The 21,151-nt window shown below is 36.7% G+C and overlaps 1 protein-coding gene across 6 annotated transcripts in view; it reads left to right on the plus strand.

Annotated features, from left to right (window-relative positions):
- COL24A1 (collagen type XXIV alpha 1 chain) overlaps nucleotides 1–21,151 on the plus strand; it is a 404,239-nt gene that overhangs the window by 152,730 nt on the left and 230,358 nt on the right. For all 6 annotated transcript variants that reach the window (XM_016921775.4, XM_063799997.1, XM_063799993.1 and 3 more), the window contains exon 21: nucleotides 17,074–17,127. In XM_016921775.4, coding sequence (XP_016777264.1) covers nucleotides 17,074–17,127 — 54 coding nt within the window. The remainder of the gene's footprint in view (nucleotides 1–17,073; nucleotides 17,128–21,151) is intronic.

Here is a 21,151-nt window from a genome sequence, read left to right on the forward strand (position 1 = left end):
TACAGTGTGTCATTGGGAGTGATGGTAAATAGGACCATACCTGCTTCCACCCCTTGGTCTTTAGACCCAAATGTTCATCCTATTTGGGACAAAACTCCATATAGGGGTCAGTGATTTAACAGATCCACTGTGTTCTAAAGGGTAGTACACCATTTTTTCACATTATTTTCTTTTAACTGGCACATCAATTATAACTTTAGAAGGAAATTCCAATGTTATGTGGGGCTGGATGCTTCTAGATTGGGCAGGATTAAAACTAATGGATTACATCATGGGCCTACTCCTTGCCCCTCCTTCAATGTAAAGAGGGTCTCCATTTTTGGATGCTGTGTTCTGTGAGGTTTCATGTCTGTGGATCAGGCATTCTGTAAGCCTCTAGATAGTGGTGCTAGTAGAACTTTAGAGACAAGAAAGGCAAACTCTTACCCAAATAAATATCTGTCTCTGTGATGATGAACTGCTGATACTTCCAGGTTGGAAGGTTCCCAGTGTAAGAAATTTGCCACCGAGTAGCTGGTTGCCTTCTTCGTGGAATGGTGACATAATGTGGACTTTGTTGGTCTTTTTTTGCTGACAAATGGAACTTTCAGAGGCAGCAGAAGCTGGAACATCCTTGGTAAGTGATAGTACATGCTGTTGGGCTCATACATAACTTCTGTCTCTACTACCATGTCTTCTCCATTCATGTGATACTCATGCCAATCTGGGAGTGACCAAAGATGAAGGCTGGCTAATGTCAACTGGCCAAGTCATTTTGTCTACTTGGTTTTTTGTAACCTCCTTCATGGTATATGCTTCCTGGTGGGCATTAATGTGTGAGGGCGAACTCTTCATACTCTTTGCCTAATCCCATGTGTCTATTCATGTGACTCTGTCTCAGATCTCTCTCTTCCTCTATTTTTTTTTCCTCCCAGGCCCCTGACCAGATAGCCATGCTATTGACTACTGCCGAGGAATCTATATATCCTCACTTCAGGTCACTTCTCTTGCCACACAAAAGATGATGAGCTGGTACACTGCTCACAGATCTACCCCTTAGGATGACTTTTTTCTTCTCTGTTGTTATTCAGAGTACGCATAAGTGTACCTTTTTTGCTCTTGCTATCCATTTTCAGCTAGAACTGCCTACCAAGCTGACCCAACCATAAATCAAACTGAAGCTTTTTGTCCTCCTCCAGCCAGTCATATGGGAGCTATTTTCTCACCCTAACACATATTCCTGTAGTTATAAGCTAGGAGAAGGTAACTGCAGTGAGTGTGAAGGTGACATTGGGGTTTGGGCTACCTATTAATGCAGCTTACTTGTTCCCCCGGTCCCACTTGGGTTCAATTCTGTATATAACATTTCTCCAGTATAATGGATTGCTGCTAGTACCCATCTGAATTTATGTCTTGGCAGCCTGACAGAACCCAGGACATAATGGCAAGTTCTAAGTGTGTGGTTACTTAATGTCCCATAGTCAAGTGTCCTTCCTTTACCAGGTTCCAGTAACACCAAAAACTGTTTCTCAAAAAGCATATTATTTTCTGCTTCAGATGACATGGCCTTACTCCAGAATTCCAGAGGCAGCATTTGTTTCTCTCACTGCAAACTGCCATAGGCTCCATACTGCATCTTCTCCCACCGTAATACCTCCAATACTAGAGGGTCTTCTGGATTAAATGTACAAGTGGCGGGACTGATTGTACCATGTCCTAGACTTATGATGTTGCCCTTTCCTGTTTTGGGTGCGGCTCAAAGCTAGCAGCCTACAGTGTCACCTGGTATATGGGCTAGAGTAGTATTCCTAGGTATAGAATGGTTTGCTCCTTGGACCCCAAAAGGTGTGCCTTTCCTTTTTTTGTGGTGGAGTATGTAAGACTCTCAACTTGCTCTTGCCTTAGAGGGACTATTCAAGTATATCCCTAACCACTGGGATCCTAAATCTTCAGAAAATTGGCCAGCTTATGAATCTTTGAAGGGTGTATATCCTACCATCTTGAGTGCATGTGTCTTGCCAAATTCTCTATTGTACTAGCCATCTCTTGCTCATCTTGTTCAATCAGCATGACATCACGTATGTAGTGGATTGGGGTGATGTTCTGTGGTATTCACTGAAGGTTCAGATCTCTTCAGACTGAACCTGTATCATATGACAGAGGCAGGAGAACACAGGAAAACTGTAAGTGACTATTGTCCATCTTACATGAATGCAAACTAGTTTTTTATCTTTTTTAATTTTAAAGGAAAAAGGTACATTTGCTTAATTGGTGACTATATACCATTTATGGGAAGACTTAGTAATCTTCTCTAGCAATGATACTACATCTGACAAAGCAGCTGTAACTGGGGCTGTGGTAGTCTACAGTCACCCTCCAGAATCTATGCGATCTCCGCAGGGGTGCGCCTGGTGAATTCAGCAATGCTGTAATAGGGACCACCACCCCTAAATCTTTTAGGTTTTTAATGGTGGCACTAATCTATGACATCCCCCCCACACACAATGTGACTGACAGTCATAGAGATGTAAGTGATTGGCTGATCATCAGAACCGAAAGATCCACCTATGGGAATATCTCTGCCTTTTATGCTCCTCTTTAGACAATCCAATTCTTACTATTCATTTTCAACAGATCTTTGGGGATATCTATTATATATGTCAATTACTAAGAAAAAAAGTGCAGAGGTGAATAAGATTAGGTCCTGACTTCAGGAGCTTATAGTCAAGAAGTCAATATTCAATTATCATACCGTGTCAAAGCCTCTACTGTCTCTGTCTGTCTTTTTTCCCAGGCATCAGGTTTGATTAGGTTTGATAAAATTAAAACTTAAAAATCAGGTCATCCATTGAAAGTCTAGAATCAGTGCAGTCCTCAGAGAAAGTTGTAAATTGTTGAAGAACTTTTTTTCCTGAGGCTCTTAGTCTCTCCTTTGTGTGTGTGTGTATATATATTTCCTCCCTTGGGCATGAGTTCTTTTCCATCTCAAACAATCGGTGTGCTCTTTTTTTTCCCCTATAATTTGCCCTTCCCATCAAAGCCTGTTTTCATGGAAAGACCTGATAAATATATTTCAGTCCCAGCAGTAAATGATTATGAGCTAACTGCAATGTATTCCTCTTTCAAGGATATTTACATTTCAGCAATGAACAGAAACCTGAAACTAATGCAAAATGTCATTAATCAAAGAATTTAGGGTGTCATTTAGTGAGCAGGGAAAAACTTATGGATGACTAGAAACTTTCATACCTCTCAACTTAACCATACCATGCAAATGGTCATCTACTCAACTAAAAAGGCAGGACAGGACTGGCCACCATTTCTTGCTAGTGACTTCTAGTTAGGAAACTCAAATCTTCATAAGAGTTGGTGAAAGCAAAGTACTCTGAAGTTTTTGTTGTAAATGCTATTTGCCATTGGCATTGAAGAGAACTGTTCATCATTAAAGACCAGCTGAGCAAATGTGACTTCAAACCACTTCAAAGATTTTTTTCTCTTCTTAATGTTTTACTTATTCTAGGCAATGTGACAGTGATGATACTTGCATATGCTGTAACAATGAAGTGAAAAGATCAGTGCATTTAGCTTTTCATGGAATTGTAAATATTAGAGGTGTTCCAAGATAAAACATCACTTGCCTTAATACATAGATTTATTTTTTCCATACTGGTTTTTGTCTGCTTTTAATAAAAACATATGGAAAATGCTCTACAGGAATCATTTCTATTTCTTTAAGCATAGTCGTATCAGTTTTGAGCACTAATCCCATGTATCCTCTCAGTTCTGGCAGCAGAGCACCTTCTTATATGGTAGCAGGATGGTTGGAATGTTTGTTGATTCAGCTATTAAGCCCCCTGGGCTACAGAGATTGCCAAATATTTGAATTTTGGATGATGTACTTGGTATATGGGGCCAATTGTTTATGACAAAAATGAATCAAGACCACTAATCACAGCAGTGCCAGAAGTGGCCAAACAGTGGGTCCTCTTTTTCCGTCAGGGTGGTCTTCATTACAGACAAAGACTGAAGTGAGTTTCAAAATTCTGGCTATATCAAGTAAAAGTATGCTTTTAAACTTCATTTTTAGTACTTCAGTGGACTTAACTGGAATAAGCTAGACTGTGGCCAGCTGTATTAATTGATTAGAATGTAATGGATTCCCTTTGCCTAAACAATTTACTTCTTTGATATCTTTTATGACTTGGATTTGGATGAGAAATTTCATGTTTTTAGTTGTCACTTAAGTCATGCTGAAAGAGCACATGTGATTAAATCAGTCAATAAAAAAAGTATTAGGTTTCTACTATGTGCAAATATGTGCCTAGTAATCACTGTAAGACATATTAAAAAATAAAATGTTATCAATAATTTAGGAAAATTTAGTCTAGTTGGGAAGAACGAAATCTATATGTAAACTGTTAGGTAATGGTGAAGGCATCATGTGAGAATTGAGGAGTTGTTATAGTTCAGTGTTAGTAGAGATAGATTAACATAAAATGAAAGGATAGAGAAGGGTTCATAGAGAAGATGGAAGGGTTTACAGAAATGATGGACCTTGAATTAGATTGTTTATTAATAAATTGCAGGAAAAGGGGAGGGCATTCCAAGCACAGTGAACCATATAAGCAGAGCCTAGAGACCTAGGTTAATGCATGGTGGATTTACAGGAGTGGGTGACACTGGCTAGCTGATACAGTTTTTTTGTGTGTTGGCACAGAGTGACAAATAAGGCTGTAAAAGTAGGTTGGCATCAAATTGTATAAGACCTTATATTTCAAGCTATGTCAGAGGCAGCATATTCAGTGGTTAGGCAATGTGGGCTAATGTTGCAATTCTTGTGTTGTGAAAAACTATGAGACCCCCCTCTCATCTCCCAGGTGAACCAACCAAAGTTCTATTTCTTTGCCTGGTTTTTGCTCATACTACTCACAAATTTTCATCCTTTTATACTCATTGTAGATGGGAGTCTCTGTAACTATTATCTACAAGGAGATAGAGTCTTCTGCCTACCCAGGATGAATCTTTTTTTTCTTTTCTTTTCTGTTTTATTTTATTTTATTTTATTTTATTTTAGTGAGACAGGGTCTTGTTCTGTTGCCCACCCAGGCTAGATCACGTGATCTAGCGTGATCACGGCCACTGCAGCTGCAGCCTCCAGGCTCAAGCAGTCCTCCCACCTCAACGTCTCAAATAGCTTGGACCACAGGCATGCACTACCACACTCAGCTAAGTTTTTTATTTTTTATTTTTGTAGAGATGGGTTTTCATTGTGTTACCCAGGCTAGTCAAGCTATCTGCCTATCTGCCCACCTCAGCCTCCCAAAGTGCTGGGACTACAGCTGTGAGCCACTGCCCCCAGCTGGAATCTTAGTACTAGTTGTTACAATGTTGCAAACCTGAAACTGCTCACCAGATTGATGAGGAAGTCTTTCTGCCCTTTGAACTTATTTCCCTGTACTTGGCCTGAAGCTGTCTCTCCCAGTACCTCCTCTAAACAGGCAATAAAGTGGAGGACCATTTATTGCCTGGTTGACCACGTATTTGGTTTACATATTCATTGCCATTTCCCATGGGCTTCTCTCAAATCCTGTTAATCATCTGTGAGGCCCTAATACTTCCTCCTCCAGAAAGCTATGTCTCTATCAGTATCCCATCTTCATCACCAAAATTGTCAGAATCGGAGATTTTATTCCATTTGCAAGCCAACAATTTAGCCTGACAGTTTCAATGATTCTGGTAAAAGACACAAGCTCCTAGAACAATGACAAAAGATAGTTTATTACCCTTGGCAAAAGCACTTTCCAGAGTGTCAACTTTTTTGCACTGATTCACTGAGCCCCACTTCCCACAGGGTGACAAGAAGAGGGCTAGATGATACTTGCATATGTGGTAGGTTGCATTACATAAGAGGAATCTGAAGTTTAAGGAGCCTAAATCTTTTATAATGGGAAGTCAGAAAAAATAATGTATTCCAGAGAGATATTATCTCGTTATCTTGGACAGTACGCATTCCTTCCTGCCCTTTGCTTCAGGAAGCAATGCAAAAATCTCTGAAGAGAGTGACTGGAATAATGCAAAGTCAATACCTCATTTGCAGAATGTGTGGAAATGCAAGGGACCAATGAAGAATTATCTCCCAGTGACATGTGAAGTTAAATATTGGAGGTACAAAAATGGGTCAGATACATTCCTTTTCCTGCATGAGCTTACATTTTATTGGAATAGAGAAACATGCCCTTAATTACAGTATAGTATGAATAATGCTAACTAGCCATATTAACAGAGTTGTGTATGGATATAAAATAATCAGCTGCTGATTCTGACTAAGGTGGATTGTGAAAGTTTTCATAGATCATATTACATTTGAGTGGGTAACAAGTTACGTGGTGCAAGAACCAGGGGCATGGAGTACATGGGTGTTTGAGCAGTGACTTGAAGAAATAGTAGGGATTTATCAAGTAGAAACAGAGGGCAAGGGCATTCCAGCCAGAGGAAACAGCATTTGTAAAAGCACAGAGTGTGAAGAAGCTAGATGTATGTAAAAACTGCGAATAGTTCAATGTTTTAGTCAGGTCTTTTTCCATTGCAAGTGACAGAAACTCAGTTTGAACAGTTTTAAGTTAAAAAAATCAGAATTGGCAAATAAAATCAGGAAGTCCAGGAGTGTATGTGTCTAGAGACTTGGCTAGGTACAGGAACTTGATGAATATAACCAAGACACTCTGTAAATCTTATCCTGGCATTTCTCTGTTGGCTACATTCACAGGAACACACTGTAGAAAAAGTGGTTATTGGCAACTCTAGGCTTCTGTTGCCCTCAGATTTAGCAGTCTAAGCAAAAAGAAAGCACCCTTTTTTTCCTTATATCTCTAGCAAAAGTTCTTAGGAGACTCCAGCCAATCAGGCTTTGACCACATAATCACCTTTTTTTTTTTTTTTCTGTAGCCAGGCTGGAGTGCAGTGGCGTGATCTCGGCTCACTGCAACCTCCGCCTCCTGGGTTCAAGCGATTCTTCTGCCTCAGCCTCTGAGTAGTTGGGACTACAGGCGCATGCCACCACACCCAGCTAATTTTTGTATTTTTAATAGAGATGAGGTTTCACCATGTTGGCCAGGATGGTCTTGAACTCCTGACCTTGTGATCCGCCCACGTTGGCCTCCCAAAGTGCTGGGATTACAGGTGTGAGTCACCGCTCCCGGCCCACATGATCATCTTTCAATCAATTGCAATAGCAATGGAATAGGAATACTGTAATTTGCAAGATTTAGGTCATTTTCCCACCCCTGGAAACTGGGATGGGGAGGAGAGTACATGGACTGAGAAATGGGGAATAATGTTTCCCCAAAGAGATTTTTAGCAGATTGAAGACATGTCCTCTACATTTCACATTTTTATTGCCCAATATCTACTTATACCCTCTTGCTACTTATACAGTTTTAAACATGCCTTTGCCTAACATAGTGCAGGCACCTACACAGCTGAAAACGCACTCTCCTTTCTCCAAAGGAAAGTACCCCAAGGTACGGGCCAATTATTGCTTACATGTCTAAGGCCAAGTTCTCGGGGTAAGGTGCATTATTTTCATTGAGGCCTAAGTACCTGTATACATTTCTACTAACTGGTATATATATATATATATATATATATATATATATATATATATATATACACGCACACACACACACATATATATACACACACACACATATATATGAAAGAAAACAAGATATCCCATTTGAAGAAAGAGAAAATGTGAAACAACACAGAGTGACCATAGACCCATAGCTGTGTATCTAAAACAAAAGTAGGTAATTGAGACATGCCAGTTCCTCATAACAATATAAATCTTTTTTAATCACCTAACTTCCCACTCCATGCTGCAAACATACACACATTGAAAGGGAGAGAATCTCTGAGATAAACAGTCTCCAGAATATACATTCTATGAAGCCAAGGAATCTTTTTGTTTGTTTTCTAGTATGTGATCAGTGCAAGAACAGTGCCTGATACATAGTAACTACGTCTTGTCTTGACTAAGTTAATTTATATTCTTCTTTGTTTTTTGTTTTGTTTTGTTTTGTTTTTTGAGATGGAGTCTCCCTCTGTCGCCCAGGCTGGAGTGCAGTGGCGCCATCTCAGCTCACTGCAACCTCCACCCCTAGGGTTCTAGCAATTCTCCTGCCTCAGCCTCCCTAGTAGCTGGGATTTCAGGAACCCACCACCATGCCCAGCTAATTTTTTTCTATTTTTAGCAGAGACGGGGTTTCGCCATGTTGGTCAGGCTGGTCTCAAACTCCTGACCTCAGGTGATCCACCCGCCTCGGCCTCCCAAAGTGCCAGCCACCGTGCTCAGCTGAATTGATATTCTTAAGATATTTATAAGAATTCTGAGACAGATATATAGATATTGAGTACCTATAATTATACTTAGCCAAAAATATGCAGTAAATAATGGTTATGCTGTTACCTTCAAATAATTCAAAATCTGAGCTCCACTGATTTTATCTGGGGACAAGTTCAATGAATAATTTCTATTTTCTCTCAAAAGATCTTCGAATTATTACCAACTGTTGCCTACCAAAAAGGAGCATCTGAAACACCTAATACCAATTACCTTTTTTTGTTGCAGCTTTATAGAGGTATAGTTAACATATAACAAAGTTATATGTGGTAAAATTTGATAACTTTTGACATATGTATAAATTGTGAAACCGTCACTGTATTCATCCGTTCTCGCACTGCTATAAAGAAATACCTGAGACTGAGTAATTTATAAAGAAAAGAGGTTTAATTGGCTCACAGTTATGCAGGCTGTACAGGAAGCATGGTTGGGGAGGCCCCAGGAAACTTAACAACCATGGTAGAAGGCGAAGGGTAAGCAGAAACATCTTACGTGGCCGGAGCAGGAGGAAGAGAGAAGGGAGAGGTGCCACACACTTCTAAACAACCAAATCTTGCAAGCACTCAGTATCATGAGAGCAGCACTGAGGGTGAAATCTGCCCCCATGATTCAGTCACCTCCCACCAGGCCCCACCTCCAACATAGGGACACAGACCCAAACCATATCAATGAACAAAATCAGGATAGTGAACACACCCATCAAACCCCCAAATTTTCTTGTTTACATTTGTACTCCTTCTTTTCTGCCTCTCCTTCCCCCCTCCCTCCTCAGGGTACCATGGGGGGATCTGCTTTTTGTCACTATGGATTATCCAAACCTAAATATCAAATAATGGCCAGAATAGTTTATTTTTGAATTATAACTTAACTATAATTTTATGTGGACTTTAGAAGACTAAAAGTAGACTTTCCAGCTAACTTTGTAGTTTCCTTTAAAAGTGATGTTAAAAACACTGTGAATATCTGGGCACAGATCGCTTGTATCTCTAATCTTAGCTACTTGGGAGTCTGAAGCAAGAGTATCACTTGAGGCCAGAAGTTCAAGACCAGCCTGGGCAACAAAACGAGACCACATCTCTAAAAAAAAAAAATTTTTTTTTAATTAGCTGAACGTGGTGGCACACACCTGTGATCATGCCACTGTACTCCAGCTTGATTGACAGAGCAAGAATCAATCTTTTTTAAAAAAATACTGTAAATACTATCTAAACAAAAGTCTTATTTGGAACACAGAATATATGTTTTGTCATAAGGAATTTTATTGTCTTTGTAGTTTTGTGGATTTTCTCTGTTGAGTTTTCAGGATGCTGCACATATGGAATTGAGCTGTGCTATATTTTCTGCTCAAATACATAGAATTACAGAAGGGAAAATATATGAATAGCAGTAATCACTAAATTTCTCAGCAGTATCATGATGGAAAATACCTGGTTTTGATGGCTTTTAGATCTAAAACAGCAAAAGAAAATGAAGGAGAGGCAAATACCTAGATGGATTATTTTGCATTTTCAAGAAACTGTATTTTCTGTTTGTGGTTTCCTCAGAAGACAGAATATTTCCTTCATTTGCAGTTTGCATGCTTCCCTGTGCTAAAGTTTAGTTTCTATAGATTACTGGGAAAGTGAATTTATTACATTTGCCTTTTGAAATTTTTTTTGGCATTAACTTTTGGATAGGTTATTCTCACTCAGTAAAGGCTATTTTAATGTTTTTCTTTTTTATTATTACTTTCCTACCTGGACTCATCATATTACTGACATGACATGTGCTTCCATAAATGTTAGAAAACAAAATCTTGTGAGTGTAACCTGCATCCTTGTCTCAGACCAAATTATCCTCTTACAAAACCTCTCTCCCTCTGCATACATTCTTACTCGTTTGAATATGTAAAATTTCAGTCCTGTCTGTAGAAGCTAGGCTAGTTTTTTTTTTTTTTTTCAGGATAACTTTGAAACTGCCTAATTGAAAAAGTTATTATTCAAATAGGATTTATTTTTAATTTGGTCATCAATTCAGGCCATTGAGTGTTTATTGAATATAAACTATATATTCAATAATACTATATATACACAACACCAGCCAAGGCTTTGCATAACTTTGCCCTCAAGAATTCATAATTTACATGTTGCCTTTATTAATTTTATCTTTTAGCTTTTTTTAATGATTGTTTTTCCAAGGGCTATATTCATCTCTACTTTGTTCAGACTTATAAACTACTCAGAAGATACATTTAAGCCAAACTATGCTGTGTTCTTGTATATTTAAAGCACAGTGGATATTAAATCAATACTTGAAATTTTCCATGGGAGTTAAATGGCCCAAGTGTCACTCTTATCTATAACAACAGGACATCTTAAAGCTACCTTGCAAAATATCAGAAAAGTTTCAATTTTCCAAAATATGTAATTTGTTTTAAAGCTGTTATTATAATTTAACATGCTATTACCTCTAAAACAAGCCAAAATCTGAGCAACACTGATTTTATCTGAAAACTAGTTCAACTAGTATATTATATATTCTCTCTAAAGATCTTTAAATCCTTAAAAAATGTTGCCTACCATAAAGCATATGGTTATCTAAAATACCCAATACTAAATACCTTTCTTTTTACAGGCTTATTGAGGTATAATTGACATATAATAAGCTGCCTATATTTAAATTTTACAATTTGATAATTTTTGACATATGTATAACCTGTGAAACCATCACCAAGATCAAGATAATGAACATATCTGTCAAACCCAGTAATTTACTTGTTCACTTTTTATATAATACTTTATTTTTGTTCCTCTTGTCTTCTCCCTTTCCATGCCACTTCTGATCTGCTCTTTGTCACTCGAGATTAATTGGAATTTTCTAAAGTCTTTATATAAACTGACTCATATAGTATGTACTCTTTTTTTTTTGTCTGGCTTCTTTCACTTAGCATAAGACATTTGAGATTCGTCTAGGTTGCCACATCTAGGCTGTTCATTTTGTGGATATATTGTAATTAGTTTGTGTATATGTGTATAAGTTTATCCACTTACCATTTTTTAACTTGAGGGACTATATATTTCAATAGAAAACAGATACTCTAACACTTCTATTGGAAAACTATTAAAGTGCTCAATGTATGTAGCGCATAATATAATGTATTCTGTTAGGACACTCTAGCTTCCAAGTTTCTGGCTACTGCCAAATAAGAATGATAATATTTTACTTTTATGATTTCCCAGGAAACTAATGGAATCTGCTAGTGCTTCGGTTCCCAGGTTTTGCTTTAAAAAAAAAAATGCATGTGAATTAGTCTCCAGCCTCTAGTGATTATAGAATAATAAAACTTTGTTTTTACTGGAGAGAATGCTGAGTCACTCTTCTCAGTACGGCAAACAGATGTGAAGGGTCTGAAAACAGAAGACATATTTTCACATACTATTTTTAAAACTACTTCTTTTTTCTGCTTCTTGGTAAAAATTGGTGGTCAGACTAGTTCTATTAAGAAGACACCAGAAGCCAGACTGCTGTTTCTTTCCTTCACTAAGGTATTATATTTTAAATTCTGATAGGATGACTTAACTCAGGTGGTAAAACACATTGTGAGAGAAAATGTTTGGACTTATTAATGTTTTCTAAATTATTTTAAATTTATAAAAATGAATTAGAGCATCTTTATCAGATTTTTGTTTTTACTTTTCTTCCTGTATTGTTTCATGCTAATGTAGTTTTTAGAAATGAAAACTATGGACTCTAATGATGTACTTTTTATTTTTCAATCTGTAAGCTTTCTGAAATTTTGCTACTTGGCAAAGATGTCCATGTTATTTGATGTACATTTTGAGTGTGTTTAAAAAAAAGGTTTCCTTTATAGATACGTTATCATTAAAGTTCAGTTGATACAGTTAACTCTGGTTTTAACATATTGAAATGTATTATTTAAAAGGCAAGGTCTCTACTTGGTAGTAATCTAGGTATGAATTTTTAAAATAATGAAAAGTTTCTTTGGCCAGGGTTCTAAGCTCTCCTATGTGGGAGGGAAATAGAGATCTTTCTCCTCCTTTTCATAACTTGTGCTTATCATATACACCATGGAATACTATGCAGCCATAAAAAATGATGAGTTCATGTCCTTTGTAGGGACATGGATGAAGCTGGAAACCATCATTCTCAGCAAACTATCGCAAGGACGAAAAACCAAACACCGCATGTTCTCACTCATAGGTGGGAATTGAACAATGAGAACACATGGACACAGGAAGGGGAACATCACACACTGGGGCCTGTTGTGGGGTGGGGGGAGTGGGGAGGGATAGCATTAGAAGATATACCTAGTGTTAAATGAAGAGTTAATGGGTGCAGCACACCAACATGGCACATGTTGTTACATATGTAACATATGTAACAAACCTGCACATTGTGCACATGTACTCTAAAACTTAAAGTATAATAAAAAATAATAAAATAATAAAATAAATAAATACAAGCCAATAAAAATTAAAAATAAAAAATAAACTTGTGCTTATATATTTGTTAGCTTTTCAATAAAGTTTCAATTTTAAAATATTCAGCTTGTATGACTATACTATGAGATCAGCTGTGTTGACATCTTTTTCTTCTATTATCCTTGACCTTACCACTTTGTCTTTTTAATATTTCTCCACTGATACTTTAATGACGTTTTAAGGAGCAGAGATTCACACGTATATTCAGTGTTGCATGTTTACCCAGAAGTCACCCCAGCAAATTTTTTCTTACCATTTTATTGTGAAGTAAAACATAGACACATAAAACTATACAAAACAAATGTATATCACAAACAATTATAAGACAGACTCTTGTAACTACCACACAGGTCAAGACTAAAACTGACAGTTACCACCAGAAGCCATTATGTGCCCCATGAAACCACAAGCCCAGCTCTCCTCCCAAAAGTAAGCAGTTCCTCCTTTTTAAAACATAGTTTATCACACAAGTGTGCATCTTTAAAAACTATAGTTAGGCTTATTTGTTTTATTTCCTATGTCTTTCGCTCTACAAGTTCTCTCTCTATTCCCTGTTTTCCCCCTTAAAATTTGGTTGTTGAAGCTCCCCAATCATTTGATCTGTAGTTTCCCACAGTCTGGATTTTGCTGATTATAGTCTCATGGTGTAGTTCTGCCTGTTTCTTGGTCCTGTGTGTTTCCTGCAAATTGGTAGTCGCATATAGAGACCTTACCATATTCAGGTTTGTTTTTGGCAAGACAATCAGTGGTATTCTGTTCTTTTATCAGGAAGCACATAATGTCTGGTGATCTCTTTTTGTGTGTGTGATGTTAGTAATAGTTGATGCTCAGTGCCTAGATCAATTAGATTATTTGTGGCATTGCAAAATGGGGATTTTTTTAATCCTCTTCTTTCTTTTTCACTTACTGGCTGGAATACATCCCTTCATCTACTGTTTGGTTACTAGTGGTACACTAAGGCAGAACAAATGCTTGATTCTTCACCTTTGTTTACCATGTTTCAAGATAATGAGTGAGCCTCCTTTCATCCTTTGAACGTGGACAGTTTTTGTTGTTGTATCATTATGAACTTATGAACTTAAACATATTTGATGTGTTTCAATCCATTGTAGTTCTTATCCTTGTTGAAGTTCATATTATCCCATATCTGGCCGAGGGGATCCTCTTCAAGCACCTACTAAGTGTTTTTAATATGACTCTACTTTTGATACCTTCGATAGCTTTCTTGTTTTCTGGCATGATACCGCGGGGCCCCTAACACCTGGGCTGTGGACCTGTACTGGTTTGTGACCTGTTAGGAACTGGGCTGCACAGCAGGAAGTGAGTGGCAGGTGAGCAAGCATTACTGCCTGAGCTTCACCTCCTGTCAGATCAGCGGCAGCATTAGAGTCTCATAGGAGCACGAACCCTGTTGTGAACTGCACATGTGAGGGATCTAGGTGGCATGCTCCTTATGAGAGTCTAATGCCTGATGATCTGAAGCAGAACAGTTTCATCCCGAAACTATCCTCCATGCCACAATCCTATGGAAAAATTGTCTTCCATGAAACTGGTGCCAAAAAGGTTGGAGACTGCTGTGATAGTGTGTTCCAGGCTTATCTGGAGGATGGACAGGATTTATTGATTTATCCATGCAGATGCTATGAGTAAATGCTCTAAATTGGCTGAAAGCCAGTACTGAGGGGCTACAACTAGCCACGAAACATGTACTTTCTTTCAAAAAAAAAAAAGAAAAGAAAAGAAAAAACAAACCAGTCATTCAACAGCAGCAACTACAACAACGACAAAGCATTTTTTAAGCACTTACTGTGTATCAGGCATTGTACTAGTTGCAGAGAATATGGAAGTGAATAACATAAAACTGCACTCAAAGAGTTTACAATCTGATTAGGAAAACAAAACAAGCCAAAACACTACATTAAGGGACCTTATAGGGACCCCAGGATGGTGTGAGAGTTCTTAGAAGCAACCTAATTCAAGGTATGGAGGTCAAAGAAAAGTTTGCAAGTAAAATGTTATTCAGTCGTCTAGTTAAAACATAAGTGTTCTAGGTGAGGAAACTTAAGGGAACATTATTCAAGGTGAGGGAAACAGTATATGCAAAAGCCCAGAATTGAAAGAGAGTATATATTATGAGAGTATGAAAATTGTTCAGTGACTGAAGTGCTGGGTGGAAGAGAGTAAAGAAGAGAGATAAATAGAGACCACCAAATCACGAAAGACCCTGTAAACTGTGTATTAAAGAATTTGGATTCTATTCTGAGGCCAGTAACAAAGTGGCATGCTCAGATTCCATAGAATGATCAGTCTGGCTACAGAGTGAAAATGAATTTTACAGGGGACAGGAACATGAATAAGCAATAGGAAAATAGAGAAAGTGATTTGCCCTAGGGTTGTGGAGGGAGGTTTGTAGAAAAGTGGTTCAGACTGACAGCGAATTAGGAGATGTAATGGATGGGGCTTAGTAAATGATTGGAAGATGGTCGTGGTGGTGGTGGGGAGGGAAAAATAAGTATTCAGAGTATATCAAAAATATGAAAGTATTCAAAGCATATGAAAAGTCTGTTATACAGATTTTTGGCTTGGAAACTGGTGGATTACCTCAAGGTGACATTCATTCAAATAGTGAACAGAGGATGAGGGAGGAACATAATGGAGAAGGTAGTAAGTTCAATTTTAGACTAGCTAGTGTTACAGCAGGAGCTAGAAGTGCCTTGATTCAAGTCCACAAGAAATCCCCCCCACAAAAAAACATACTAACAAAAGGTGTGTTCTAGAGAAAGGGTGTAAAATTATCAGGAAAAGAATCTAGTTTTTTAAAAATTGCCATATATACAAATAATAGCATAGGTGAGCCTGATTTTCTTTGATTAGTAAAGCAATCAACAAGTTTGTATTAAACATATCTGTATTAAACTATTCCAGAACATTCAGAAATCTGATCGTGTGATCATCTTTCTGTTGCCACTGCTTTTTCTTTTGCCAGAAATGTCCCCAAATTATATTTTTCCTCACAGAATCCAAGCTTTAAATCTGAGTCGAGGCATTCGTGTCCTAATCCAGACTGGATACGTTGGTATCATTTTCTTATTATTTGTTTTTCTTTCCAGAATGAATATCCCAGAAACAACTTTGCTGTTCCATCTTACTTCATATTTTTTATTCCCATTACAACTTATCCCTTCACTGAACTACCTTTTCTTGTGGATGTTCACGTTTTAATTTCAGCCTTCTTTACTTTTAAAGATGCTGATTCTTATACTTCTTTTACTTTTTTCCTTCACTAATGTCAATGGAAAATAATCTATGACAAAATCAATAAAATGAAACCACAATTACTAGCTTATTACAATTATTGAATCATAATTTGATGAATCACACTCTAATTATTTCAGCAAGAGTTTTAATCTGATACTTTTAAAGCAACATTCTAGGCCTTTTCCCAGCATAGATTGTATTTAACACTGTGATCCATTTCTATTTCTTTTTCATTTCTTGAGCCAAGTATTTTAGACTGCTAATATAATTTCCAAAAAAGTAAAATCATGATTCTCATGCAAATTTAAAGTAAACACAGGTCAAAGATTTTATTCAATTTATTAATTAATGATGGAACTTGTAAGATAATGGTTCATAGAGCCTTTGAGGACTTAAGTATTTATAGACAATTGAATATGGGGATGTTAGAATAAGATAGTTGGGTTAGATACAAAACTGATTAATCCTGTATATTAAGCCATAATTTTGGGTGCTGTTTTTTTTTTTTATCAGACAGAAGTTGTTTGCATCTCTGCCTAACAAAAATCTATAAGTTAACATGTAGTTAGTAAACAGTGAGTCCAACAAAGTACATTCACCTAATCTTTGGTAGCCCTATATCCCATATGATGTTGAAAGAACATGTCATACACCTTTTTGCCTTATTTCCACATTGTGGATAATTTTGGACTGAGACTTCTACTCTCTTAAACTGAACTAGAGGACCTCAGGATTGTTTGTGAATCACTGATGGAGTAAATTCTATTTTAGTACACTTTGTAAGTTTTATATTCCAGTGTTAAACAACTGCCTAACTTAATCTTCAATATTGAATTTTTGAGGATTATAAATTGCTTTAACTGGATATGGAGGAATAGCAAAGGGAATTTTATATGCTAAATGGATTTAAAGTAATTTTCTATGGAATAAACTCTACATTTTTATATTCCCTAGGGTTTTCCAGGAGATATTGGGATTCCTGGACAAAACGGCCCTGAAGGACCAAAGGTAAAAATAAGAAGAAGAAGAAGAGAGAGACTAAACAATTATGGTTATCTAGAGATCCTGATTCTCAATAAATGGGAAAAATATTTTAGGAATATCAGAACATTTCTGGATATTTTTAAGCTGTCTCAGGTACATTTAATAAACTTTAGGTTTCAGATAGTTGCAAATGATTTTTCTAGTTTGATATGAACTGAGATTAAGGGTGACAATATTTGCTAAATCACCCAGAAGGATTTTTTTGGAAGAGATGAGGAGAAAAAACTCTAAAAAGTCATAGCATATAAAAGGCTGAAAATAAGTAAATGGATGAGAATTCCCTGACCACTAAAAAAATCTTTTGGGGACATAAGATATCCATTGATTGAAATAAAAGAAAGCCTGTGGTGTCCATGAACCTCTACATAGCACAAAAGACCTGAAGAAACCCAAGCATTTTTAACTTACAAGTGAAACCACAATTATTAGCTTATTACCGTTATTGAAACTCATCATGATGACTCACATACTAATTTATTATTTCGGCAATGCTTTTAATCTAACCATTTTAAAGCAACATTCTAGGCCTTTTCCCAGCACAGATTTTATTTAACACTATGGTATATATACAAACTTACTAGTTTGTATGTATACTAGGAAATATCCCTAGCAAAAATTTAAATACCAAGATTTGCCATGCAAGCTGATGTAGAATGGGCACTGTAAGCAAATAAAGCATTATGAATTCACATGTAAGGATGAAATAGCCTGAAGTTGGGAGAATTGGCAAGTTATGAAATGTAGCTGCTATGGAGGTATCAATGGGAGTAGAGAGAGATGAAATGATAGGAGATGAAGCTGGAAAGGATCTTGATTATAGCTATATTTGTTAGTGTTCTTAATATTGAGCAGCACAGTACTCTAGTAAATGCTTCATAGACATTATCTCGTTTATAGTCATTATCTCATTTAATTTTCACAACAGCATTATGAGGTAGTTATTCCCATTTTACAGATGATTAAGTTATTCACTTGAAGTCACATAACTTTAAGCTATATAGCCAGAATTCTAACACAGATATGATTTCAAAGTCTGAGCTCTAATACCCTTAGCTTTGATAGTAAATTACGTAGAGCATTCAATACCATGCTGAAGAGTTTCTGCTTCATCAGACGGGCATCTTGAAGTAATCAAAGATATTTGAGTAGTAAAGTATCTTCAATGGTTATATTTTAAAAAGATACCTCTTATGTCAGTTTGGAGGATGGTTTAAAGAGGGGAGAAATTGAAGACAGGAAAACTAGGCAATAAATGACAAAGATTGGAAACAGGACATTCATTCAGCAGATATTGGCTGCCTCTCATGGCAGCCATTGTGCTAGACCATAAGGCTACAGAGATCCCTACTTTCAAGAAAAAAAAAGAGTCCTGATCCCTGTTTTCAAGAAACTTAAAATCTAGAGAAAGATATTCAGGAAAACCTTAATAATAATCATAATGAATAATATATAATCAGCAATACTGTGAGAGCACAGGGTCAGGGAAGTCAAATTATGTTTTGCAGGGAAGATAGCACTTGAACCTACATGAATGAGTAGGAATTTGTGAAGCAGACAAGGGGATGTATGGTATTCAGGAAAAAGAAACTTGTGAAAAGATGGAGGTGCAATATTTGGAAAATATTTATAATAGAAGTTATTTGTTGTTGATCTGAATTTCACATTTAATTGAGCATCCTGTAGTTTATCAGGCAACCCCACCTGCCACCTACAAACATCCCTATATGCAGGGATCTTTCCCACTTCCTTTCTGTCTCCACAGAAGTATTCATTCACCTCTTCAAGTTCTGCGTATGTTTTGCATCAAATCCTCCCCTGACTCTTCAATGACCTCATGCCATCAATTATCACCTTTATCCCAATCTCTCCTTTGATAGAAATTTCCCCTTTACCCTTAAAATCATTCTCAGTGCCAATCTTGTAGTTAGGCACCCTTTATTTTTCACCAGGATAGTGTAATTGTCCTCCAGTAGTTGTTCTTCCTGCCTCCAATCTGGCATTTCTTCCTATCTACCTTCCAGCTGCAGATGGAATAATCTTTTAAAGTATAGATCTCATCATGTCACTCTTTTGCTTAAATCCTTCAGTGACCTCCACAACTTCCATGTTAAGGCTTGTACTTTTTAACTTTTTATACAACGTTCTTTATGACCAAACCCTCTCTGTATAATTCTATAGTTATACAGTCATATCCACCATCACTCTTCCAAAAGCATCACTTCAGCAAAACTATTTAGAGTGCCAAACCATGCCATACTTACTCAAATCTCACAGCTTCTTACATGCCATATTTTTTGTCTGGATATATATGTTCCTGTGCCCTTCTGCATCTAGCTAATACCTACACATCACATGCAACATGTCCAGGAAGCTTTTTCTGTTCCTCCCAAATCTAATTGGAATATTCTTTTCCTATATTCCTGAAAAAAAACCTATCAAGCACTTATCTTTATGTATTATAACTTCTGATGTGCTTATGTGTCTATTAGACTGTAATCTTTTTGAGAAAAATTAATTGATTTTATATACATCATAATAACTAGAATAATATGGATAGCACATATAAATAAGTCAGTGAATAGTGGTTGAATGGATGATTAATTGAATGACCATTTAAAAACTGTTTTGGAAATAAAAACAAAACAACTTGGTAACTGATTAACAGAAGGTGATGGAAGAAAGAGAAGTCAAAGATAAAGCAGCCTTTGACTTGGGTTGCTGATGTCATTGAACTTAAATAGGCAACTCAGGAAGAGGAGCAGTTTTGGAGGATGGGGATGATAAGAAATTTGATTCTGGTTATATTTAGTTTGAGGTACCCGTTTGACATCTAGAGGTAGAAATAATTAATAGTTCGTGGTAAACCAGGTTGAAAAGCAGAAATAGAAGTATGAAGGAAGTTGAGAGAGACAAATAGTGTAGAGAATGGAGTTGCGGATTTTTCCCGCCAACTTTAGCCCTTCACCTGGTGCATACATAGGAACTTGAACTTTATACATTATATAAATACATTTATTTATCCATTCATTCAATAACTTATTTATTCAACCTTTGTTGAGCTTCTTCTGTGTTAGACCAAGTAATAAATGTGGGATTATAAAGATTTCTAAACTCTCATCCCTCCTCCAGATAAGGTTACAATTTAGTGGGAGAGATAAAAAATAATCATAATTAAGAAATATAAGAAGTTCTATATAAAAGAGTTGGTGAAGTGCTCTGAGAGCCTAGATAATTGAGCAATAGATTCTCTCCTGGGAAATTGGGAAATACGTACTTCAGGTGGAAGTAATAATAGAACTTAATGTTTTTAAGTGTGCATATCATACTAGGTGAAGAACCAGAGAACTTTCAAAGTTCTCTTCAGTTTGGGAATTTTGTTTCTCTTGAAGTTTAAGTGTCAGAGAACTGAAGAAAGCCAACTGACCTATTTAATTTTCTTTTATGACAGTGATCTTTAGAACTTTCTTCTCACTAATTCTTTTAGTCTTGAAATTAGAATGTCAAAACTGGGGCAAAAGACTTGAAAGCTAGACATTTTAATGAACGACAATGTTAGTAATTACTACCCACTGGAAATTCAACCATTATCTAAGTTTATTTAATAAACATGAGTATGTAGAGTCATTAGTACCAACATCATGAGACTAATTGATGTTATACACATCACTGAATTTTAAAAGAATATCCTGGGATGATTTTATCAAAAGAACAAGAAAATAATAATTTTCTGTTCTGTAGATTGAGAAGGATCTGGTTTTGTCTATCTTCTTGGTCCTTCTCATTTTTGTTGAAATTGTTTCTTGAAACAGAGGGGAAAAACAGCCAAACATACTGACCCTGTTAACATGATGTGTTTCTTTAGCTGGGTGTGCTGTATCATAGAAGCAAGCATCTTGAAACTTCTTTCATTTTTATATACATGTCTTGTTTGGCAAATGGGAATGATAAAAACTGCTAAAGCTCTGTTGAGGCTATACAATGTGGTCAT

Source organism: Pan troglodytes, chromosome 1 (assembly GCF_028858775.2).
Source record: "Pan troglodytes isolate AG18354 chromosome 1, NHGRI_mPanTro3-v2.0_pri, whole genome shotgun sequence".
Classification (NCBI taxonomy): domain Eukaryota; kingdom Metazoa; phylum Chordata; class Mammalia; order Primates; family Hominidae; genus Pan; species Pan troglodytes.